The sequence below is a fragment of the Drosophila grimshawi genome, unplaced genomic scaffold, assembly GCF_018153295.1.
Source record: "Drosophila grimshawi isolate 15287-2541.00 unplaced genomic scaffold, ASM1815329v1 contig_311, whole genome shotgun sequence".
NCBI lineage: Eukaryota > Metazoa > Arthropoda > Insecta > Diptera > Drosophilidae > Drosophila > Drosophila grimshawi.
The window spans coordinates 30,851,919-30,872,339 of NW_025063098.1; the positions used below are offsets into that span (position 1 = coordinate 30,851,919).

At 37.5% G+C, this 20,421-nt stretch overlaps 5 protein-coding genes across 8 annotated transcripts; 2 read left to right on the forward strand and 3 right to left on the reverse strand.

The window, feature by feature from the left end:
* Positions 1-893: 893 nt before the first annotated feature.
* On the reverse strand, positions 894-5,348 carry LOC6569825 (mitochondrial coenzyme A transporter SLC25A42). 3 transcript variants are annotated; one of them, XM_043215172.1, is made up of 6 exons: positions 5,316-5,348; positions 2,909-3,125; positions 2,073-2,376; positions 1,732-1,997; positions 1,493-1,679; positions 894-1,435 (listed from the first exon to the last, which is right to left on the reverse strand). In XM_043215172.1, the coding sequence occupies exons 2-6, from the start codon at positions 3,117-3,119 to the stop codon at positions 1,282-1,284; spliced, it is 1,122 nt and encodes a 373-aa protein (XP_043071107.1). In that variant the 5' UTR covers positions 3,120-3,125; positions 5,316-5,348; the 3' UTR covers positions 894-1,281. The 3 variants fall into 3 exon arrangements, with proteins under 3 accessions (XP_043071107.1, XP_001995838.1, XP_032597363.1); XM_001995802.3 differs by lacking the exon at positions 5,316-5,348 and adding an exon at positions 5,106-5,236; XM_032741472.1 differs by lacking the exon at positions 5,316-5,348 and adding an exon at positions 3,618-3,703.
* A 119-nt stretch (positions 5,349-5,467) lies between these two features.
* Positions 5,468-7,174, forward strand: LOC6569824. Its single transcript, XM_001995801.3, has 2 exons — positions 5,468-6,358; positions 6,716-7,174. The coding sequence occupies exons 1-2, from the start codon at positions 5,561-5,563 to the stop codon at positions 7,049-7,051; spliced, it is 1,134 nt and encodes a 377-aa protein (XP_001995837.1). The 5' UTR covers positions 5,468-5,560; the 3' UTR covers positions 7,052-7,174.
* A 42-nt stretch (positions 7,175-7,216) lies between these two features.
* On the reverse strand, positions 7,217-7,623 carry LOC6569823. The gene is made up of 2 exons (XM_001995800.3): positions 7,433-7,623; positions 7,217-7,369 (listed from the first exon to the last, which is right to left on the reverse strand). The coding sequence occupies exons 1-2, from the start codon at positions 7,586-7,588 to the stop codon at positions 7,283-7,285; spliced, it is 243 nt and encodes an 80-aa protein (XP_001995836.1). The 5' UTR covers positions 7,589-7,623; the 3' UTR covers positions 7,217-7,282.
* Positions 7,624-8,727: 1,104 nt separating this feature from the next.
* Positions 8,728-19,229, forward strand: LOC6569821 (fatty-acid amide hydrolase 2). Of its 2 annotated transcripts, XM_001995798.2 has the most exons (5): positions 8,728-8,817; positions 8,925-8,982; positions 13,887-14,067; positions 17,272-17,319; positions 17,394-19,229. In XM_001995798.2, coding segments are annotated over exons 1-5 (1,662 nt in total). In that variant the 5' UTR covers positions 8,728-8,816; the 3' UTR covers positions 18,768-19,229. The 2 variants fall into 2 exon arrangements, with proteins under 2 accessions (XP_001995834.2, XP_032597362.1); XM_032741471.2 differs by lacking the exons at positions 8,728-8,817; positions 13,887-14,067 and having other exon boundaries at positions 8,964-8,982; positions 17,394-19,199.
* LOC6569822 (succinate--hydroxymethylglutarate CoA-transferase) lies at positions 9,400-11,127 on the reverse strand. The gene is made up of 2 exons (XM_001995799.2): positions 11,062-11,127; positions 9,400-11,004 (listed from the first exon to the last, which is right to left on the reverse strand). The coding sequence occupies exon 2, from the start codon at positions 10,986-10,988 to the stop codon at positions 9,654-9,656; it is 1,335 nt and encodes a 444-aa protein (XP_001995835.1). The 5' UTR covers positions 10,989-11,004; positions 11,062-11,127; the 3' UTR covers positions 9,400-9,653.
* Positions 19,230-20,421: the final 1,192 nt, after the last annotated feature.

Here is a 20,421-nt window from a genome sequence, read left to right on the forward strand (position 1 = left end):
GCAAGTCACCTCACCAGATTCAAGCACATGGGCAAGGATAATCCTGCCTATCAAGAGTTTAAATGAGATTGGTAAATAATAAAATCATCAAACATACATATTTATACTTAGTGACAGCTGGAATTAACTTTTCAAATGGAGTCGCGGGTCTCGACAAAAAAAAATTTGATGTTTTTAATAATTTGTAATACTTCAGCTTTTTTATAGCGCTTTAGCACACGTGCAGCAATTTTAAATCCATCTGTTCAAATTAAGACATATTAGTGTTACTCTAAATGCCACTGTTAACGCTAGATAAGTAGCCAGACCGTCAGAAATATTGTTACACACATTTCCGTATTCTTAGTGTATATATGGTTACTTGTTCCATATAAAAAACATCACATTCATATATATATATACATATATATATATATATTATTCTATATATATATATATATATATATATATATATATATATATATATATATATATATATATATATATATATATATATATATATATATATATATATATATATATATATATATATATGTATATATATATTATTCTGAAAAGTGCAACGCAATTGAAAGAAAGTCCGCTATCGATATGCCACCTATCGAAGGCGTTGCCACCTAAACAACACATGCGACAATGAAAGATGTGAAATTAACGCCCAATTAAAAAAATTTGAAATCAACTTATACTGAAAACATTGTAAATTTATTTTTACTAATAAAAAACACAGTAATATACATTTTATGCAGTACATGAATAACTGTATGCCAATTGTGTGCAATGCGTTCAAAGCTGCTGCCAATGCATATAGACAATTTATATATGTATTTACATATAATCGACATTTGACAGAGTAAAATGGGTCAATTACGCAATATTTTAGTAGCTATAGATTATGTATACATGCAATATTTATTGTCCAGGTAGTGGCCAAAAGTACAAACTAAGCGGCGTCTCAAGTGGACAGCAGTAGGAGCTTTGTATTTGCAACTTGATGCAGTTTATTTTTCATTGTTTGCGTTCACTTTCTGCTTAACGAACTTAATCAATTTAATTGAATAACCAAAGTAAGCGTTTGTATATTCATCATTTCATTTTCCCGAAAAATTAATAACTAAAAATATCAATGTAACAATTCTGGTGCCGCATTCAAATAATGCAATACCAAATTCTGCTCTTCGAACATTTCACTTAAGAACAAAAGCAGTGGGTTTTATTCTGGCTTTCTTTTTTTTTGGTTTTTTTTCTGTGTTCCTTTTTTGTTTGGAGCGCGGCCAGCGGTTACTGATCGATCCGACCACGTTTCAAGTGAGACAACTCCCTAAGCCAAGCCTTGATCAGATCATACGTGGAGAAGCTGATGCCCACGGCAATGGGTCCCTTAATCCAGTTCATACTCAGGCCCTTGTAGAAGCCGTTCTTAATGCCCTCCTCACTGTGGAAAGCAGATAGATAAGCATATTTTATTATTTAAAGGGAGTGATTTTTTTACCGATAGATATTTATGAGGGTCTCTAGAATTGTGGGACAACGCTCCAGACTCGCAACATTAACACGCATCGTCTGCATGCGTCGACGCACAATATCCAAAGGATAACTCGCCGTTTGACCCGCCGCCCCCGCTGCAGCGCCAAATGCCAGCGAAATTAAAGCATTCGGTTTTGTATTGCCAACGATTTCTACAAAAATTATGATTAGATCTAAAAGCTGGATTGATTATTTACTTTTTACCATGATACTCTCGCTTGAGCGTTTCATAGGTGAAGAATGAAGTACCCGCATAGGGTATAACACCCAGGACCGTTGCCCAAAAGCCGCGGAAGAGTGTTCTCGGACCCTCCTCGACCCAAATCTTGGCAAAGACCTGACGCAGTGTTCGATAGCCTGTGTATCTGTCCGTGACGGCCATTCGGGCACGGGCCAAATCCAACGGATACGTCAGCGACTGGGATGTAATGCCCGCCAACGAGCCAGCTACAAAGCGACGACCCTTGGTGCTGTCAATAGTAAGTAGTAAATAGTGCTTGGTAAATATTGGAAAGTACATGGATAGATAAAAGAGGAAAGCTCACTTGGTGCCGTTCTGGTCCACCTGCAGAATGCGGCGCCACTGTTCGTGGGATGTGAACTGAATGGCCGCGTAGGGTACGATGCGTGCCATTGTCGCCGAATTGCCCCTCCACAGGGCGAGGACTCCCTCTTTGGCGTAGGTCTGCTGCAGGAAGTTGAGCGAGGCTTGAAACGAGAATGGCACATCTTTGCGTATCTGAAAATTGATTTTGGTGCGATCCAGCGGTGCGATTGTTGTCTTCGCGAGCGCACCAGCAGCTGCTCCCGCTATCAGACTGATGAGCACCCCATCCAGATTGTTACGCACTGTGAAGGCAAAACAAATTGGGGGAGCATTAGTTGCGGTTGGTAATTGGAAAATCTATCTTCTTGTTTGATAAAACTTCTGTTGCAGTTATAGCAAATCAATATATAAGTATCTTAGGTCTGCCAAAGATGACGTGATTATATGATACTTTTTATATATAACTTCTTCACTTTGAACATTTTGCTCATGTTATGAATAATAAATAATAAAATATCGTTAAATAAATAATAAATAAAATAAAAACCAATTATGAAAATAATTATAATATAAGCTAGATTTTTCAGTTTATAACAATTTTGTTTATAAATAATATATAATATAAATATAATAATTATAAATAATTCGTAGTAATTATTTAATAATATTTCCAATAAGCGGAAGGTCACACTAGCCCCCTTTAAACTAGATTATGCATTTTATAAAGGCAATTTGCCTGTATTTAATAATAATAAAAAATATAATTATACATATAATAATATAAAATATAACAAATTAATATATAATATTACTTAATATTAATTATAAGCTTACCATCTGGGGCCTTTGCGCTCTGATTGTAACTGCCATTCGCTGGGGCGGAAGTTGTACCTTTTCTTCCCGCGCTAAAGTCGTCCTCGTCCTCCGCTGCAGCGCCCTCTATTGTCGTCCCATTGCTGGCTGAGACGGTTGCAACTGATGTGGTTAATTGACTACCTGTTGATGTCATGGACACGGCAATGTTCGGTTTCTCGAGAAGGCTCATCGCAGACTGCCGGCAGACAATTCAGATAGGAACAGATACATTTTAATTCAAATAACAATTAATTAACAAAAGCAGCCAAAGGAATTCATTTTGTATTTTTATGGCTACTGATTGGCTCACAAACACGACAAATATTGATAACGCCAACTAAGGGAACATTTCTTAAGGTTCAATTTGAGAGGGCGAACTTTTCGCATTTGTTTCATAATTCTTTCTTTTTTTTTGGCACATTTTTGGAAAAAATCCAGAAAGAACAAGAAAAAACGGCGAAAATAAAATACCCTTGTGGCCCGGATTAAAATAACCTTCAGCTAAATTTAACTATAAATGAAGTATTTAGTAAGCATTTTAAAAGTAAAAGTATATCAATTTACAATTGTATCTTTTTATCAATAAAATTTAAAGTCTCCAGCTCTTAGAGTCTCTGGAATTTGGTGTGCTGATCCTGATCAGAAATATATATAGACTTTATAGTTGGTTGGACTTGATCTCTTTTACCTGATACACACATTTGCACAAACTCATCATAACCTTTTTGCAATTTTTATTGACTGCAGGGTATAGGAAACAAATCAATTAACGCTTCCAGTTTGGGTGCCAATGAATCGAAATGAGTGTTAAAAAGAACTATTAGCTAAAGTGGCTAATGAGATATTGTAAGTTTTTGTACTTTGCTTGGACTGCTCCCCTTTAAAAGTCGTAGACTGATTAAGACAGCTTGATAAGATTTCCTCATTATCGTTTTTTGTCTTCTGAGCGGTTTTCTATTAAATTCTACAAGTAATAGTTTCACCTTGAAATGGTTTTAATATAGATAGAAACGATGGAGCCTCTTAAGCCATGATAAAAACTATCTCAAGTGATAAGGTAACTGTGTGGCAAGCTCTCTGAGATAAATTTAACTGTTCAGTAATTCTTTATAAAAAGAATCACCCTCAACAAATTTTAATGGCTAATAAGCTCACAAATGATTAAAAACTCTGTTATTAGAAATTTTGTGGATTCTCTGCGAACAGTTTTCAATAGTCATTAGTCTTAGTCAAATATTAGATCTGAATCCATTTTGACAGGCTTAAGCTGAAGCATGCGTAAACCATATAAGAAATCATACTAAAAAAAATTTAATTCACCATTATGGATTAGCATGTGTTCTTTTTATAGAAATAAAACCTTCCTTGTCAAAGATTTATTGGGGTATTTAAATGCAAAATGTTACAACATTTGTTGCCTTTAAATAAAATATATTTGTTTTCTGACAAACATTAGATGAATTACAAGGAATAATCGAGCAGCTTTAAGCACACTCTTATACTCGCTCTCTCTCTTTCTCTCTTATACGAAACAGATGTGCTTTGAACTGCACAGAGGGGTTCATTGCAGCCGGCAATACGAATGTAAACAAGTTCGTTAAGCCTTCTTTGTTGTTGCAGTCAATCAAGGTTGTTGTTTATCCACAAGTGTATACACACACACACGTCGAATATATATATATATATACATGCTCGCGTTTGAGTGTGTTTATTAATAGACTCACTCATATTTAGATTAGCCAATAACAGCATTAATTCTGATTGGAATGGACTTTGGCTCTGCGAGTCGAATAAGTAAACCTGATGAGCAAATACGTAATCCAGACGTATATATGTATCTGTATATCGTGTTGTTTACGTTGTTTGTTAGCGCGTTTTTGTGTCGAAAATTCTGATTGGAGCTGTTAGCAGCGTTAACAGTGCAGCAAACAGCTGTTGCTCAAATGCATTTCACTGCCGTTCAATCGTTTGCTTTGTTAAGGGACCAAAATGTATGTACATACATACATATATATATATATATATATATATATATATATATTACTTTTGTTTTACTTTTACTCTTGCTCATCTTTTTATTTTATTTTATTTTTTAATCTAAACACACACAGTCATTATATAAGCAGCCAAAATGAAAGATTCGATTATGTTGGAAGGGCAACCAACAAAAACGCACCTTGTTTTGTTTAACACAGACTTTTTGGGTATTTTCTATTTTATGTGTGCAACAACAATGCAGGTGTTTAGCAGCGCACGAACTTGCACTCACTAGCTTAGGCTCATTTAATTCTGATTATTTATTTCGCACAGCACGCGCTATTATTAATATATTCTTTTAATACATAATAATAATGACAACAACATGCAATAACATGCGCAACTTTGCCTTCTTCTCGGTTATTCTGTAAGCATCGGGGAAAATCTGAGGGGTATGCGAATCAGGGCTGCAGCGTTAACTGTCTACGCACTTGTTGGCGTTGCCACATCACACAAAATAGAGTTGCATTTTGCATTTCGTGCTGCTGCTGCAGCCAACTTCAAGTGAAACGCACTGCGAGCAAAACAGCAATACAGCAAAACAGCATCAAAAGAATATATAAATATATAGATTTAAAGAAAATACCAATTACAATGAATGTGTCGAATCTAAACGACCTGCGCTCCTATTCCCGCCACTGGCTTACCGAATTCATCGAGCAATACCAGGAGGAGGAATGCCTGTGGCAGCCCAAGCATCACGACTACAGCAATCATGCCGCCAGAAACAAAGCCTACGACAAACTGGTTGAAAAACTGAAAGAAGTCGAACCGAATCCGGATCGGGCTATGGTCGTACGAAAGATTAACTCACTCCGCTCCGCATTTCGCCGCGAATTCCGCAAGTCGAGCAGCAAAAGTGATTACGAGACGAGGCTCTGGTATTATGATAAATTACTCTTCATCGCCGATCACAAACCGAAGCGACACTCCAATGAATTGGGTGGCAAACCAAAGCGCGAGCTGCACATCAATTTCGACGATGAGGATTCAATGGATTACGAGGACGAATCGCATCACACGAATCCCCACTCACAGTCCCATTCACAGTCACAGACACACATCGAGACAATTGTGCCCAATGTGGTCGATGAAGTTGACGCCGAAGTCGCTTCCAATAATAACAACAATAATAATAATAATAATGTTGTCGTCAGCAGTCAGGGTGCCACATTAAGTACAATTTCGGTGACGCCCGCCGATTGTGTGACTCTCGTCAAGGACGAGGCTCACCAGGTGGCACACAATGAGGTAGCGGAGGCGCATCAACGTCTCGTTGCCCAGGCCACATCCGCACAAGCATCTCTGGCTGCGGCAGCGGCTGGCGGGCATGCGGTCAAAGTGCTGGAGATTACATCGCTGGACTCCAATTCACAGCGCGAAATACAACAGGTGAGTGGACCAAATACCCAAAATGTGCTTTCGGATCAATCCAATATTAAATGTTAAACAATTGTGTCTACTACTTTCGAGCCTAAAATTCTTGTTGTTTTTGCGCTATACAAACATAGGCAATGTTTTCTTTAAATTTAAATACTTATTCAATCCCATTATGCAATTTCAAAAGCAGAGATTCGAGACCGAACTACAAACAGGGCCAAGTTTACTCATGGAACAAAGTTAAGCTATATAATTTTATAGATAACTTTCTAAATACTCAAAAAATGCATTATATTGACTTATCGATCTCAGCCGAATTTAAAACATGTCCAACTTGACTCAAACTCAAATTCAATTAATGTCTTCCAGGCGGTTAATTCATTGGAGCATCATCAGCAGCAGCTGCAACACCTGCATCATCAGGCCAATGGCCATGGACCGGTGCCAGTGCCGACCATCCAAATTGGGCGGGATCACTACCAGCCGCTGTTCGGGAATGGTGGCACCACAGCCTACACTACAACATCGGCGCCGGCGTCAACGCATCGCCCCGAGGATGAGTACGATGCGATTGGGCTGAATGTGGCAAGCAAACTGCGCTCCATCAATCACACGCAGCGCATCATTGCCGAGAAGCTCATCAGCGACGTGCTCTTCAATGCCCAGCTCGATAATCTCACCGTCAACTCCTCGTTGACGCAATAATTTTCTGTGTACAAAAATTAGTTTCTAAGCTGCGAAAAACTCGAATTTGTTTCGCTTCATGTGTCTGTTTACATTAGGTCTATATATGTATCTGTATCTGTATATGTATGTGTGTCGTCCGTTTATGTGTTAGTCTGTAGATTTAAGTTAAAAGTTTTTTTTAGGTTTAATCACTGCATTAGACTTTAATGCAATAAATAGTTTTTAACTAGTAACATTTTTAGATTTCTATCATTTTGGGCTGCCGTTTTCCTTTTCCACAACCTGAGTCTGATTATTGAGGTTATTCGTTAGTCGCTTCCACGCGAATTTTGCCAACTGTAAGGGAAAATATCAAAATATATGAAATAATACACATTTATTAATAAATTTAACACTCACCGTAATTGGTGGCAAGTCAATTTGTTCGTCGGCGGCAACCAAAGTGCGATTCTCTTGTAACATTTTCCAGCCAAAGTGTATGCCAATTAAGCTGGGCACCATAACTATGGCAACCAGATTACGTGAAAAGAATGTTGATTTTTGTGGCGCAGGCATTATTATTGACGAGTTTTAACAAGATCACAATATTTGTTACTATTATTATTTAACATCATTTAGCATTATACACTTCGATAGGTTTTCGATAAGTTCCGTTTTGCGATAAGTGAAACGTCAAAACTTGTCACATTCGAGTTTGCAGTGCTGCCAAATTCACATTTGCATTGGCGCTGACATTTGAATTTGCCTGCGCTTAGAAGAAGAGTCAACAACTATAAGGAATATTTTTATATGTGAATTACCAAAAACTGAGATCTGTATAATTATTATGGAATTTCGAGTAATGAGTAATATAATAAGTAAAATTGACTTAATCATGAATTGTATTCAGATTCCTCTTTTTATATGATTCATTTTAAACGTCATTTTCCGTAAATAATATTTTCAACTGCATTTTTGGTTGGGTATCTTAACTAATTTAAAAAGTTTTTTTTTATCTGATTGGGTTGCTTCCGAATTTTTTTTACCTAATCCAAGCAAGAAATGCTGAACCATTCTGTATTTAAATCTTGTCAATTATTAACCATTTCTCACTTCTGAATTTAAATTTAATATTAAATTGTATTTTTAATTTTTATTTTTATTTACTTAGCGTATTTTATGTCACAAAATAAATAAAGAAAGACTAATATAATATGAATTTCGGAACTTACAGTCCCAATATGTTCTCACAAATAATATTATATCTATCCAATTAAAATCTTTTAAATATTTCTTCACTTTTTAATTATTATTATTATAAAATCAATAAATAAAACTGATCCGTGATAATGGCTTGCCGATTATTTGTTTACCTGCGTACAAAGCTAGCTTTGCGTTAACTCTGTAATCAGTTGCTGGAACAATAATTTCTGTAATTTATTAGTCGATGGACATCTCATTGTTCCGAGCACTTTTTTCTACCTCTGTCTTCTCGGTTGTCACTTGCGTAGATCATACAACACAAAGGGTAAAGTACATAACGAGTTCTGTGCCGACTGTGTATGTATGTATGTATAGTGACTCTCAGTGGCAGCATGTGAACTTTGCACACAAACAAATGGCGAAAGCAATAGCAAAACAGAGAGAGAGAGTAAATAAACGGCTCATCATCCATGCAGGTGGTCACTTGCACTGACTCGGCTCAGTGTTAGTTTCGTTCGCACTCTCAGCCCATCAACAATACCGAGGAAGGAACGCGCGAGACGCGGTTTATGAGTTTATTTATTAGTTAAAAATATTTAAAAGTGAGCTGCGAGCATTATTTTCACGTTTACACATTCTTCGTTTTCACGTGTATCCTTTTTTATTTCCATTCGCATTTACTTTTTGCATTTGCGATTTCTGAAACCAGTGACGCTTCGGCCAAAATCGATAATCTGTCGCCTAGACTCCTGGAATCTCATCAGCGAGTAAGTTTTTACTTGTTCTTGTTATCGATGTGGCTGAAAGTAGCTGACGGCTGCTTCCTTATGTGCTCCACAAATTTGCTGTGATTTAGGAAGACACACGCAAAAGCTAACCACACAACAATGTTGATAACCAGCGTCAGCATAATTGCATAGAACATAATTATAATGATTTTTTCGCGTCGCGATCGCTCCACCCATGGCACATGATCTCGTTGAAACTGGGATTCAAAAAGAGAATTGGCTTCTGTTCTCTGACTGAGAGGGTATCATTACGATTAGAACTTACCGGCATTTCAAGTCGGTCAACGGCAGCTACAAGTTTTGTGAAGAAAATGTCGCCCATTTAGAAAGTATGATGTAAAAATAAATTTGAAACTGTTCAGTTTCAAAATTGATTAGAATTTCAGTTCCTTTTTTTTGCCTTTTATTTTCAATTTATACTTTTTATTTTTAGTGCACAGGGCGATTAAATATTTTTTAAATATATTTTCTGGATAATAGTTTTGCAGAAAAAAAAATTTTTTTTTTATAAAATGATTATTAAAGTTAGTTATAATTTTTAACTTACAAGAACACATCTTTAATGAATATAAATTTGTTTTTGTTTTTTAAAATGCACTTTAAATCAGTTCCATTTAAATTAAGATGAAATGTCTAGAATATTGTCAGAATCATTGAATAATACGCTGGTCGCGAAGAGTGGCAATTTGATCGGCTCCATAACCCAGTAGATTAGTGAGCACCTCGTCCGTGTGCTCGCCCAGCATTGGTGGCGCGGTGCGGGCATCGTTGCGTGCTTCGCTGTAGACGACCGGCGGACCGACCACCTTGACGCTGACGTCACGCGGATGTGGCAGTGTTTTGACCAGGCCAATAGCTCTAATGTGCTCATCTTCGAACACTTCGCGAATACTGTTGACAGGCCCGACGACGAAGGAGGCGCCATCAAATAATTGCATCCAATTCTTGGATGTATCTCTCGCTAGGATTTGCCCCAGCAGATTGACCAGCTCCTCGCGATGCTCGACACGATCCCTATTCGTTTTGAACCTATCCTCGAGGGACACCTGCTCAATTTCTAGGCGGCGGCATAGCTCCACGAATTGTGAATCGCTGCCAGCGCCAATTGTCAGATAACCATCCGAAGTCTTGAAGCTCTGATACGGTACAATGCTGGAATGGGCTGTGCCCCAACGCTTGGCCTCTGTGCCCGCGTTCAAATAGTTGCTGGCTACATTGATGAGCAGGGAACAGCATGTGGACAGCAGATCCACATCGATCTTTTGGCCACGTTGGGTGCGTTGGCGTTGCAGCAAAGCGGCCAAAACGGCGCCATGGGCATACAAGCCAGTGGCCACATCTGTTACAGCCACGCCCACCTTGCTGGGCGGCCCATCTCGTTCGCCCGTTATATGCAACAGGCCGCCCATCGAGGAAGCTATCACATCGTAGCCCGGACGCTTGGCATACGGTCCTACCGAGCCGTAACCGCTAATTGTGCAATAGACGAGTCGGGGATTTACTTGACGCAACTGCTCATAACCCAAACCGTAGCGTTCCAGTGTGCCCGGCACATAGTTCTCGACGAGCACATCTGAGATTTTCACTAGCTCCTGCATCAGCTTTCGGCCACGTTTCATATCAATGCAGATGCTCTGCTTATTGCGATTCGGTGCCAGAAAATATGCAGCATCGCCACTGTGCTCCAGGAAGGGTGGACCCCATTTGCGTGACTCATCCCCGAAATGTGGACGCTCTACTTTGATCACTTCCGCACCCAAATCGCCTAGCACCATGGTGCAATAGGGACCGGCTACGATGCGAGTGAGGTCCAATATCCGCACACCCTTCAACGGATGACGATCGTCAATTAAAGTTGATTGCGAGTTGCCAGCGTTGTTATTGTTGTTATCGATCTCGCTCTCGCTGCCAACAGCAGCAAAGCTTCTCAAGCTTTGACGAGCCGCTGCTGTTACGCGGCAATGACGCCAGCGTTGTAACCACATCGATAGCTGTTATAGGCTAGCTTAAAAGTTTCAATTAATTTCAATTTTGTTTTTTGTTATTATTTATTTTCACTTTGGTATTTCCTGATGCTCTTATTTTTACGGTCGGAGTCAGCACTGTGTGTTGTTTACAATGGAAAGTTCTACAGCCAACTAACTCGATCTAAATTCTAAATTATGCACACGACTATTTGCGTGCTTTTTCTTTTCTTATAACAGCAGTTGAGCGTTTATTATTTTCTCTTAGTGCTGGACTCTTTCTCTCTCTTTTACGTAAATAAGTTATTGCATAGTTTATCAAGTTATTATGTTTATCGTTATCTAAAGCGTTATCTGTTAAGGAATACTGTTTTTTTTTTCAATTTCTGACTTACTTTTAATTCATATTTGAATATGAGCTTGAGGGCGTTTATTTTACATTCATAAAAACATAAGAGTAAAATTACATTTTTGCTACATTTAAATACAATATTCATAATTTTCTTACATTAATTTTCTGAAATTTTATTTGAGTAATCGATGATGTCATGCTTAACGTTATCTAAAGCTATATTTTTTAAAGAATTTTTTCTCACAATCTCTGGATTACTTTTAAATAGAAGGAACTGCCCGAGGCAACATATTTGCAATGAATTTTTAACATTGGTTTTTGAACTGAAAAACACATAAAAGTCATAAATCATTTTTGCTATACTTAAATTAAATATTTATCTCATTTTAACATTAATTAATTTTGTAATTTTATTTAAGTAAACAATAATGTCATGTCGTCTTAACATCATTTTTATTTTAACGTTATCCGTTTTAAGAATACTGAGCAACATATTTTCAATATTGATGATCAGTTTGAAAACAACTATGGGTCATAAACATTATTTGCCAAATTTATATAAAATAATAACATTATTTTACTATCTTAAAATTTTAATACAGTATTAAACCATGGGCAAAACCGTAACCAAACAGATCGTTTGCATTCATTTTAAGTCGCCTTTCTTTGATCTTTTAGCATTTAACCTGGCAAAAACCCGGCTTTGTGTTTTTCTCCAGAATATTACAGACAGAAAGCATTTTGCAATACGCAAAATATATTCACATCTAACAAAAAGTAAATATTTGTTGTTTACTTTTAATATAGTGCTTGTTGAGTAAATTGCGTGATATTACGTTAATACTTCGAACTGTAATTTGAGCCGTTACCTAAGATTGTAGCGAATTCCAAAGTACTTTTAGCTTATACTAATATATATGTTTGTATATCCAGGTAAATTAGCTGTCTTAAATGTGCATCTGTGTGTTGTCATTAGCCACTAATAGTTGCGCAATTAAAAAACAATTCAAATCCCATGGACAGCAAAAAAAAAAAAAAGACAAGCATTTAAGTATTTACAAAACGAAATCAGTATAAATGCCGAATTGCAATTTAAATAGGCGTCAGGCATCAGAGCTCTTTTCTTATCTTAATGTACAATCATTATATATTTATCTTATTATTTATTTTTACTTTTGTTATTATTACTATTATATTTTTATTATACAAAATTATGACTCGGGACAATTATATCATGATATCTTAAAACTGACCATAGAATCGTATATATATTTATTAATAATTGCAGATGAATATTTCTTTAATATATCTCGTATTTAGTAAATGTTTTGATGACGTTGCATTCTTCAAATATCAAAATTCAAATATCGATGATCTAAGTTTCGATCTCATTTTAATTATCTGGTTCGGATCTATGTCCATAACATATCCATTGCAAATTGTATAATTAACAACACGAGTAACAAAGCCAAGTTCGTAAGGTTGTGCGTAATTGCAGATTAGCCGGAATTAATGCATATAAAGATAACGATACTTAAGATACACATATCCGCAGATATTGGCTTACAACGTCAAGGCACAGTTTATTATTTAATTTTATTGCCAGCCATTTCCTCCAGAACAATTGGTGATTTACAAGTGGACTTTCAAGTCTGACCGATTCTAAGTCTCAGAAGAGCTCAGAAGAGCTCTCAAAGAGAGAAAGAAAGGAGAGAGAGGAGAGAGAGAGAGAGAGAGAGAGAGAGAGAGAGAGAGAGAGAGAGAGCAGTGCAACTTTAAGCTGAACCGGTTGGAGCTTTCGGCTCAGCTGTGAGAGAGCTGGGACGAGCAGAGCTTTAAATGTTATGCACAGCTCTCGATGCTCATTTATTTGCTTAGCGCGCGTTGTATGAGTCGGTTGCTGTCCATTGAAACTCGGCTGGTTGCGACCCGTTTCATCTGCAAAGTGCAACAATTGTGATAAGACACACACACATACATATGCAAAAATAGTGTTGCAACATGAAAGCCAGTGAAACGTTACGCATGCGCTTGCAGCGCATTCAAATTCGTCCACAACAAAAACCAATAAACTAGTTACGCATATTTTTTTGCCAAAACAAGTGTTTCGATTTTGCCTAGCATAGTACAAGATGCAGTCGCTCTTAACAAACTATCACCACACTAGTTATTAGCCAACTGACCAAAAAATAAAACAAAAAAAAGTAAACCCAAAAAATATATTAAGCCATCGTTAACATCGTTTTCGTATTTCGAGTTCGTGTCGAGTGCAAGTTGTGCAAGTGCAAATCGCAGCAGACGCTGTCGCTGTTGACGTCGACGTCGACGTCGCTGTTGGCGCTGCGCAATTGCAGTGTGTCCGTGCTCAGGCCAGCTGCATATTGCGCAATCCTGACGCTTGTTGGCCAACCTGTTCGCTTCCACTGCCGCTGCCGCTGTCACTGCCACAGCAGCTTTGTAGCTCGCATTGTTGTATCTTTTTTTTTTGGATACAATATTAGTTTTGGCTATTTTTTTTCGTCCAATTTCACAAAAGGCGTCAAAATTGCTGTGTTACTGTGTTCCAGGATCCTGGGGTACATCATGAGGCGCTTCCTGCGCTCGGCCATGATTGTCTTCAGCTGGTTTGTGGTGCCCTACAGCCGCTACACCAACATCAAGGTGATTCGGCGCAAATTGCCACCCATCCGTAGCCATCTGCTGGAGATACCCGCCGTCGATCTGGCCAAACTGATTCGCACCAGAAAGGTGAGTCCAATGCCTGACTTACTTATATTACTCGCCTGTTTTCAATTCAGCGAAAAAAAATACATGCATTTCTAACAAACTCCGATAGTAAAAAAAAACAAGTAATGAAATGTACATTCGAGCGTATCTGGTTCAGTTTCTTTCAAATTAATTTATTTAGATATTTAGATAGATAGACTTATAAGAAAAAGTCTCATCATTAGAAAGTCTTGCTCTAAATCGACAATTTTTTTTTTGGAAATATTTTCTATTATTACGAAATGCAATTCCAAAAAGTAGAAAAAATCCTTTCTAAAATGCGGAAACATGTAATTTACTGGCTCGGCTTTTAAATTAGAGTTTTGCTGTCATCGGGGCTAAGTTAATTTGAATTAATTTATAAACTTTGTAAAACACCCTCGAAATTAGAAATATTCTTTTATAAAAATTCACCCTCAAGTATAAAAGTGAAAACCCTAGTTTTTGGGAATCCAAATCCATACATTTAAAAAAATTTTTTTAACAATATGGTGACTTACTAAAATTTATGGCGATTTTTTTAAGAGTGTACTCCACTCAAGCGAACCGCAAAATAAGTATTGGTAAAATATGAATAGTCTACCATCTACAGGCCACGACTTACAGTGCAACAAAAAAGACCACACTACTGTGATTGCCCCATCCATGAGGCACTTTGATACTTAGATACGCTGCTGCCGTTGATGGCCACTGAATTTTGACAGGTCCATTAGCGGGTTATGTCGAGTGGGTTTCGACTTTGCTCACCTTACTATAAAGACATTGTTTTAAATAGCCAGAAAATAAAGTTTAAGACTAGTCGGATTCCCCAAAAAATCCATTAAGCAACAAGTATAATAATGATATAATGATGCTTTTTTACTTACAAACTTTTTAATTATAATATTTGTGCAAAATCCAGCTTTTAACAATTTGAAAAATAATCATTAAGTCAAATAAATTTTTTTGCAAAAGGATATACTATACAATAGATATACATAGCTATGCACATCATAAAGGATTGAATTTATTTGAATGAAAAAAAATTATTCTTTTGCAAAATAAGCCAGACTTTTAACCCATTTGAGTACCAGTTTAAACAAAGCAGTTACCTATTCATATTCGACTTTGCAGTTTCTTCAATGTGTAACCTGCTCTGTGAGTTGTAGAGTTGTAGAAATCCCCAACAGAGCCGCAATTCGCAAATTGGGTTAGCTAACCGCCGCGGCCTAGAGATCTGTCCGCCCGGCTGACTTGCTGTCTGCCTGTCTGGCTGGTTGTCTGTGCTTTATCGTGGCCATATCAATAACATCTGGTTGCTGCTCAAATTGCACATAGCCAGTGAAATAAACGCGTGAGCATGACGTACAAATACTTAAGAGTAACTGCGAAATATACTCAGAAATAAATAAAATTTGTTTGGTTTGCTGTTGTTGTTTCTGTTGTGTTTCTTTAGCGTGGTTTGTTGTGCTTCGTAAGATTCGTTGCGTTCATTGGTCCACATACACACACACACAGACGCTCATATACACTACTTAAGGTCATGACACGACTGACCTTATCCAGCCAGCACACACACACACACCCCAAAAACGAAAAAAAAAATTATAAAATGTATTGCATTTTGTCTGTTTTTGTGTCTGGCTTGTTTTATCACAATTGTTTATAAGCCGCCTTGTTTGTTTATAATTTTTTGCACTTTCGTCTCTCACATAACATTTAAGATTTCTTTTTGCACTATTTTCAGGTTTATGCGAGCGTTATTTTAATTATGATTTTTATTATTTTAATTTTATATTCGCAGTTTCATTGTCAGTGCTTCAGCTATTGCCTCATTTTGCTTACGCAAATTGTTGAAAAATATTTTTGTTATTGTTTATTCAAATTTTTTCACTCTTTAACTCCCCCACCAGTCAGCTGACCGGGTCAGCGTGAGAGACAACAGCGACAACATTCAGTTTAATTACTACCTAAATTGAGATTTATTTAAACAATAAGTGGCGACATGATCTGTGTTTAATATATATATGCAAGTAGATATGATATTTCAAGATAAAGAGACTCGCCAGACGGCATACTTAAGTTGAATACACAATGTCTTTTGGCTTTTCGAGTTTGAATGTAGTTTTCGGTATAAGGAAATAATTACACGCGATCATTTTAATTTAAACTATCCAGCTTTAAAATAATACCAAACTAAAAGGAATATTATCTTGTGCTAAATAAAACAATCTCAGAGTATTATTATTTATATGTTAAAAATATTAGCACAAATTTATAATAAGAATAAGAAAATATTTTTTGAGTATTGTCCAGTTGGGCAAACAAAATAATAATTGCTTTATAGAAATTAGGATTTTGTGTGAGTTACTATAATTTGATTATTTTTTTAATACAGGCTTTATAGTTACACATATTATTGCACACATTACATTATATACACATTATATTCCATTAAATAGTGTTCGATGAATTCGATTGCTTTGCGGCTACGGATTTTCCATTGTTTTTAGCTTGCCTTCTCTGCTGTGTATTTAGTTGGTGTGTCTCAGTATCAGTCAATTTCTGACATATGCACAACGCAAGTTTTGTAAAATATCCCACGCAACTTGCTCCCTTGTCACTCAAACAAAGGTTCTACATTTATTAACAAACTTCCGTTTTTAAAATGAGCTCACACATGAAAACATTTTTGTCTCCTAAAGTAAGTGTTTCTGGTTGGAAATTTGTGCAGTTAATCAAGAAATATTTTATACCTTATATACCTAACTATTTGTATCGCAATGGAGAACTTGTCGATCAAATAAAAGGAATCTGAGCTTCGAATGCTAAACGATAGCCTAGTAAACTTATAGTCCAGTCTTTAGTTCTTATAGTTTCTCTAGAAAAAAGAGTTTCTTTGCCAACGCAATGGACAATTGAAAATGCAGATTACTCATACACCATGACGCTTCCTGGAGCGATCACATTTTTTGGTCGGCGCACAGCAGACAGAATAAAATTGCCCATGGTGCTTGAATGTGAATTTTTTTATTGATTTTAATTTAACATAAATTGCTTTTGTGTGTTTGTTATTTGGTTAGTTCTCACAAACAATTAAGCGACGAGACAAACAAAGAGAAACAATAAAATCTTGAAATAATATCAATAATACCCAGTGCGGAAATGATGAAAAGAATTTTTTTTGTGTTCTCATTTTAATTGCAGATCAAAAGCGAAGAAGTCGTTGAAGCCTACATAGAACGCTGTCGACAGGTAAACAATATTATAGATTATTATTTATAATATTATAACATTATATATCGTAAACATTGTAAATTATTTCACAGGTAAATCCGCTTATCAATGCCATTGTGCAGGATCGGTTCGAGGAGGCGCTGGAAGAGGCGCGTGAAATCGACAATGTAATTGCGATGGGCATCAATAGCATTGAATCCATGGAGGAGCACACTCCTCTGCTGGGCATACCGGTGACGGTGAAGGAGAGCATCGCCGTCAAGGGCCTGACTAATCAGGCTGGTCGTGTCTTTAAGACACCGCAAATTGCCAAATCGGATGCACCCGTCGTCGAGCAGATTAAGCGCTGTGGCGGCATCATTTTGCTAGTATCCAATACACCAGAGCTGTGTCTGCTTTGGGAGACGTACAACAATGTGACGGGCCAAACAAAGAATCCCTATGATCTAAAGCGCACGCCAGGCGGCTCTTCTGGCGGGGAGGCCGCATTGCTGGCCAGTGGCGCCTCCCTGTTGGGCCTCACCTCCGACATTGGCGGCTCCTCGCGTCTGCCCGCCATGTTCAGCGGTATTTGGGGTCACAAACCGACTCCATATGCGGTCTCCTTTCGTGGCCATCATCCGACCAGCGATTTTCCGAAATGGGGTGATTTTTTCACTATTGCACCGATGACACGCTATGCCAAGGATTTGCCGTTGCTCCTCAAGTGCATGAGCGATCCGACTGGGCCGCGACTGACGCTGGACAAGGCGATCAGTGTGCATGGCATACGCTTCTTTTTCATGGACAACGATGGACCGTCGGGCATGATGCGTCCCCTTAGCCGGGATCTGCATGCGGCCATCAATCGGGTTGCCAGCGATTTCAATGCGAAACGTGTGAATATACGCAAAATGAAATGGTCTCTCGATATATCGCTATCGGCTATGCTAACGATGAAAAACATTGAGACGATTTACCACAAGACGGAGGAGGGTGAACAGCCCAAGACCGTCTGCAAGGAGACGGTCAAATATTTCTTTGGCTGCTCGGACAGCATTTTACCCTCGGTGATATTCGGTCATTTGCAGAATTTTATGAAAATAATACCGAATTCTCGGCACAAGCATTTGGCCAGCATCATTGAGGCGCTCAAGACTGAATTCAAGGAGCTGCTCGGCACAGATGGCGTCTTTCTCTATCCAACATTCCCCAATACCGCCCATCAGCATTATCAGATCTATCACAAGCTACTGGAACCGATGTATATGGCCATCTTCAATACGTTGGGTCTGCCAGTGACCAATTGTATGATTGGCCTGGATCGCCGTAATCTACCCATGGGCATACAAGTTGTGGCCAATCCGGGCCAAGACCATCTCTGTCTTGCCGTTGCCCGCGAAATGGAGCGACGTTATGGCGGCTGGGTTCGTCCACCCTCGGAGGATAGCCACACGTATGCTCAGGCCAATGGGAAGCGAGGTTAACTCCCAGACTTTTGTTTGATTAATTTAGTGAATTGTTTCATTTTGGCATCCGCATACATACATATTGTTGACTCCATCAGTTTTTGGAGTTGATTCATAAAATCATATTTGAATTGTTTACATCAGCATCAGCAACAACACCACATCACTTTTTAGTTGAAGTTTTCACAGAGTATTAAATTATTGTCTTTATATTTTCCCAAAATTTGTTGTATGTAAATATTCTTCTAGGTACTTAGGATAGCTTATAATTATGTGTATATTTCTTTGTAGTGGCTACATCGAGCAAGAGAACACGAAACCCGGACATATAAAAGCCTTCGGTTATTATAGAATTATTTGATTTGGGGAATTTTGCTTGTAATTTATACATGCAATTTGAATAAACGTAAACATAAATTATAAATATACATTTTTGCATCGAGTCAAACTGTTGAATAAAAAATTGTAATATCAAGCCAACATTTTTATTTTTTTTTTATTTTAAAGAACTGAATTTGCACGAGACCCGCCGAATCTAACATGTTGGCCTCCAGTTCATACTAAAATCGTCAAAACTTGGCGAGGGGAGCCAAGGGAGTTAAGAGAAGCCGCAGTTCAACTCGGTAATGTTATGGGCTAATAACAAATATAATAGACTACAGACAACGGACAACGCAAAACTGGCTAATAAGTAGCTACCGCCAGAGTCACAATACACAATGGTTCCACTTGGCTGCCCCACCACAGAACATTAAGACTTTTATTTGCTTCCATGGATCACATATATGCATACATATATATTTATATGTTTTATTTTTACTGTCACATACATATATTAATGATGATTAAGTGCATGCAGCACATGCCCCTGGGACCTCAAGGCAACGCTGGATCTCTATTGCAGCATAGTAGTCGGAAATTCGTGTCGTGTGCCACTAGCTGTTGGCTACACTCAATAAAATATCATTATATATTTTAGTCAATCTCTCTAACAAATAAAAAAAATTTCTTGACTTTGAAAATTATTTCTAGATGTTAGGAAACCCATTTCTAAAATTTAGAAACCATTTTCAAAAATTTTGTGATTTTTATTTTTAATAGTTTTTCATATTAAGTAAACTGAATTTCAGAACAAAAGTTATTTTCGTTTTATTATAAATTTTATTTCAATATTTCAGAAAAAAGCCACCCTAAAACTTAGAAATGAAAACACTGGTTTTTACAAAGCCTGAACTATATATTTTAGAACCTTACTTTCTGAATAATAGGTTGACCAAAATTATGACGATTTTTTATGAGTGTACTTTTTAGCGATTTGTTTGTGTATTTTCAAGTTGCCATTTTCTGCCAAAAGCTTACATACATTTTATTGGCCTGGCTTGGCCGGGGTACACAGTTAGCTTTTTTGGCTGTAGAGTAGCTCAAGGTTTTGCCAATATGGCTTTCGCAATTGCAAGGCGGCATGGCATATAGTTTGGTTGTGCCAGAACGTGTTATTTGGCCAAAAATCAGAGGTAAGTACAAATTCTTGCTTGAGAATGTGGCGGCCAATGCAAGCATTTAGTTGTGACCATGCGGTAAGCAAGAAGCTCACATGCCGTGAACTCCACAATTAACACACAATATTATTTTAGACTGTTTTTTAATTAGCATAGCGTTCGTTTGTTAGCCA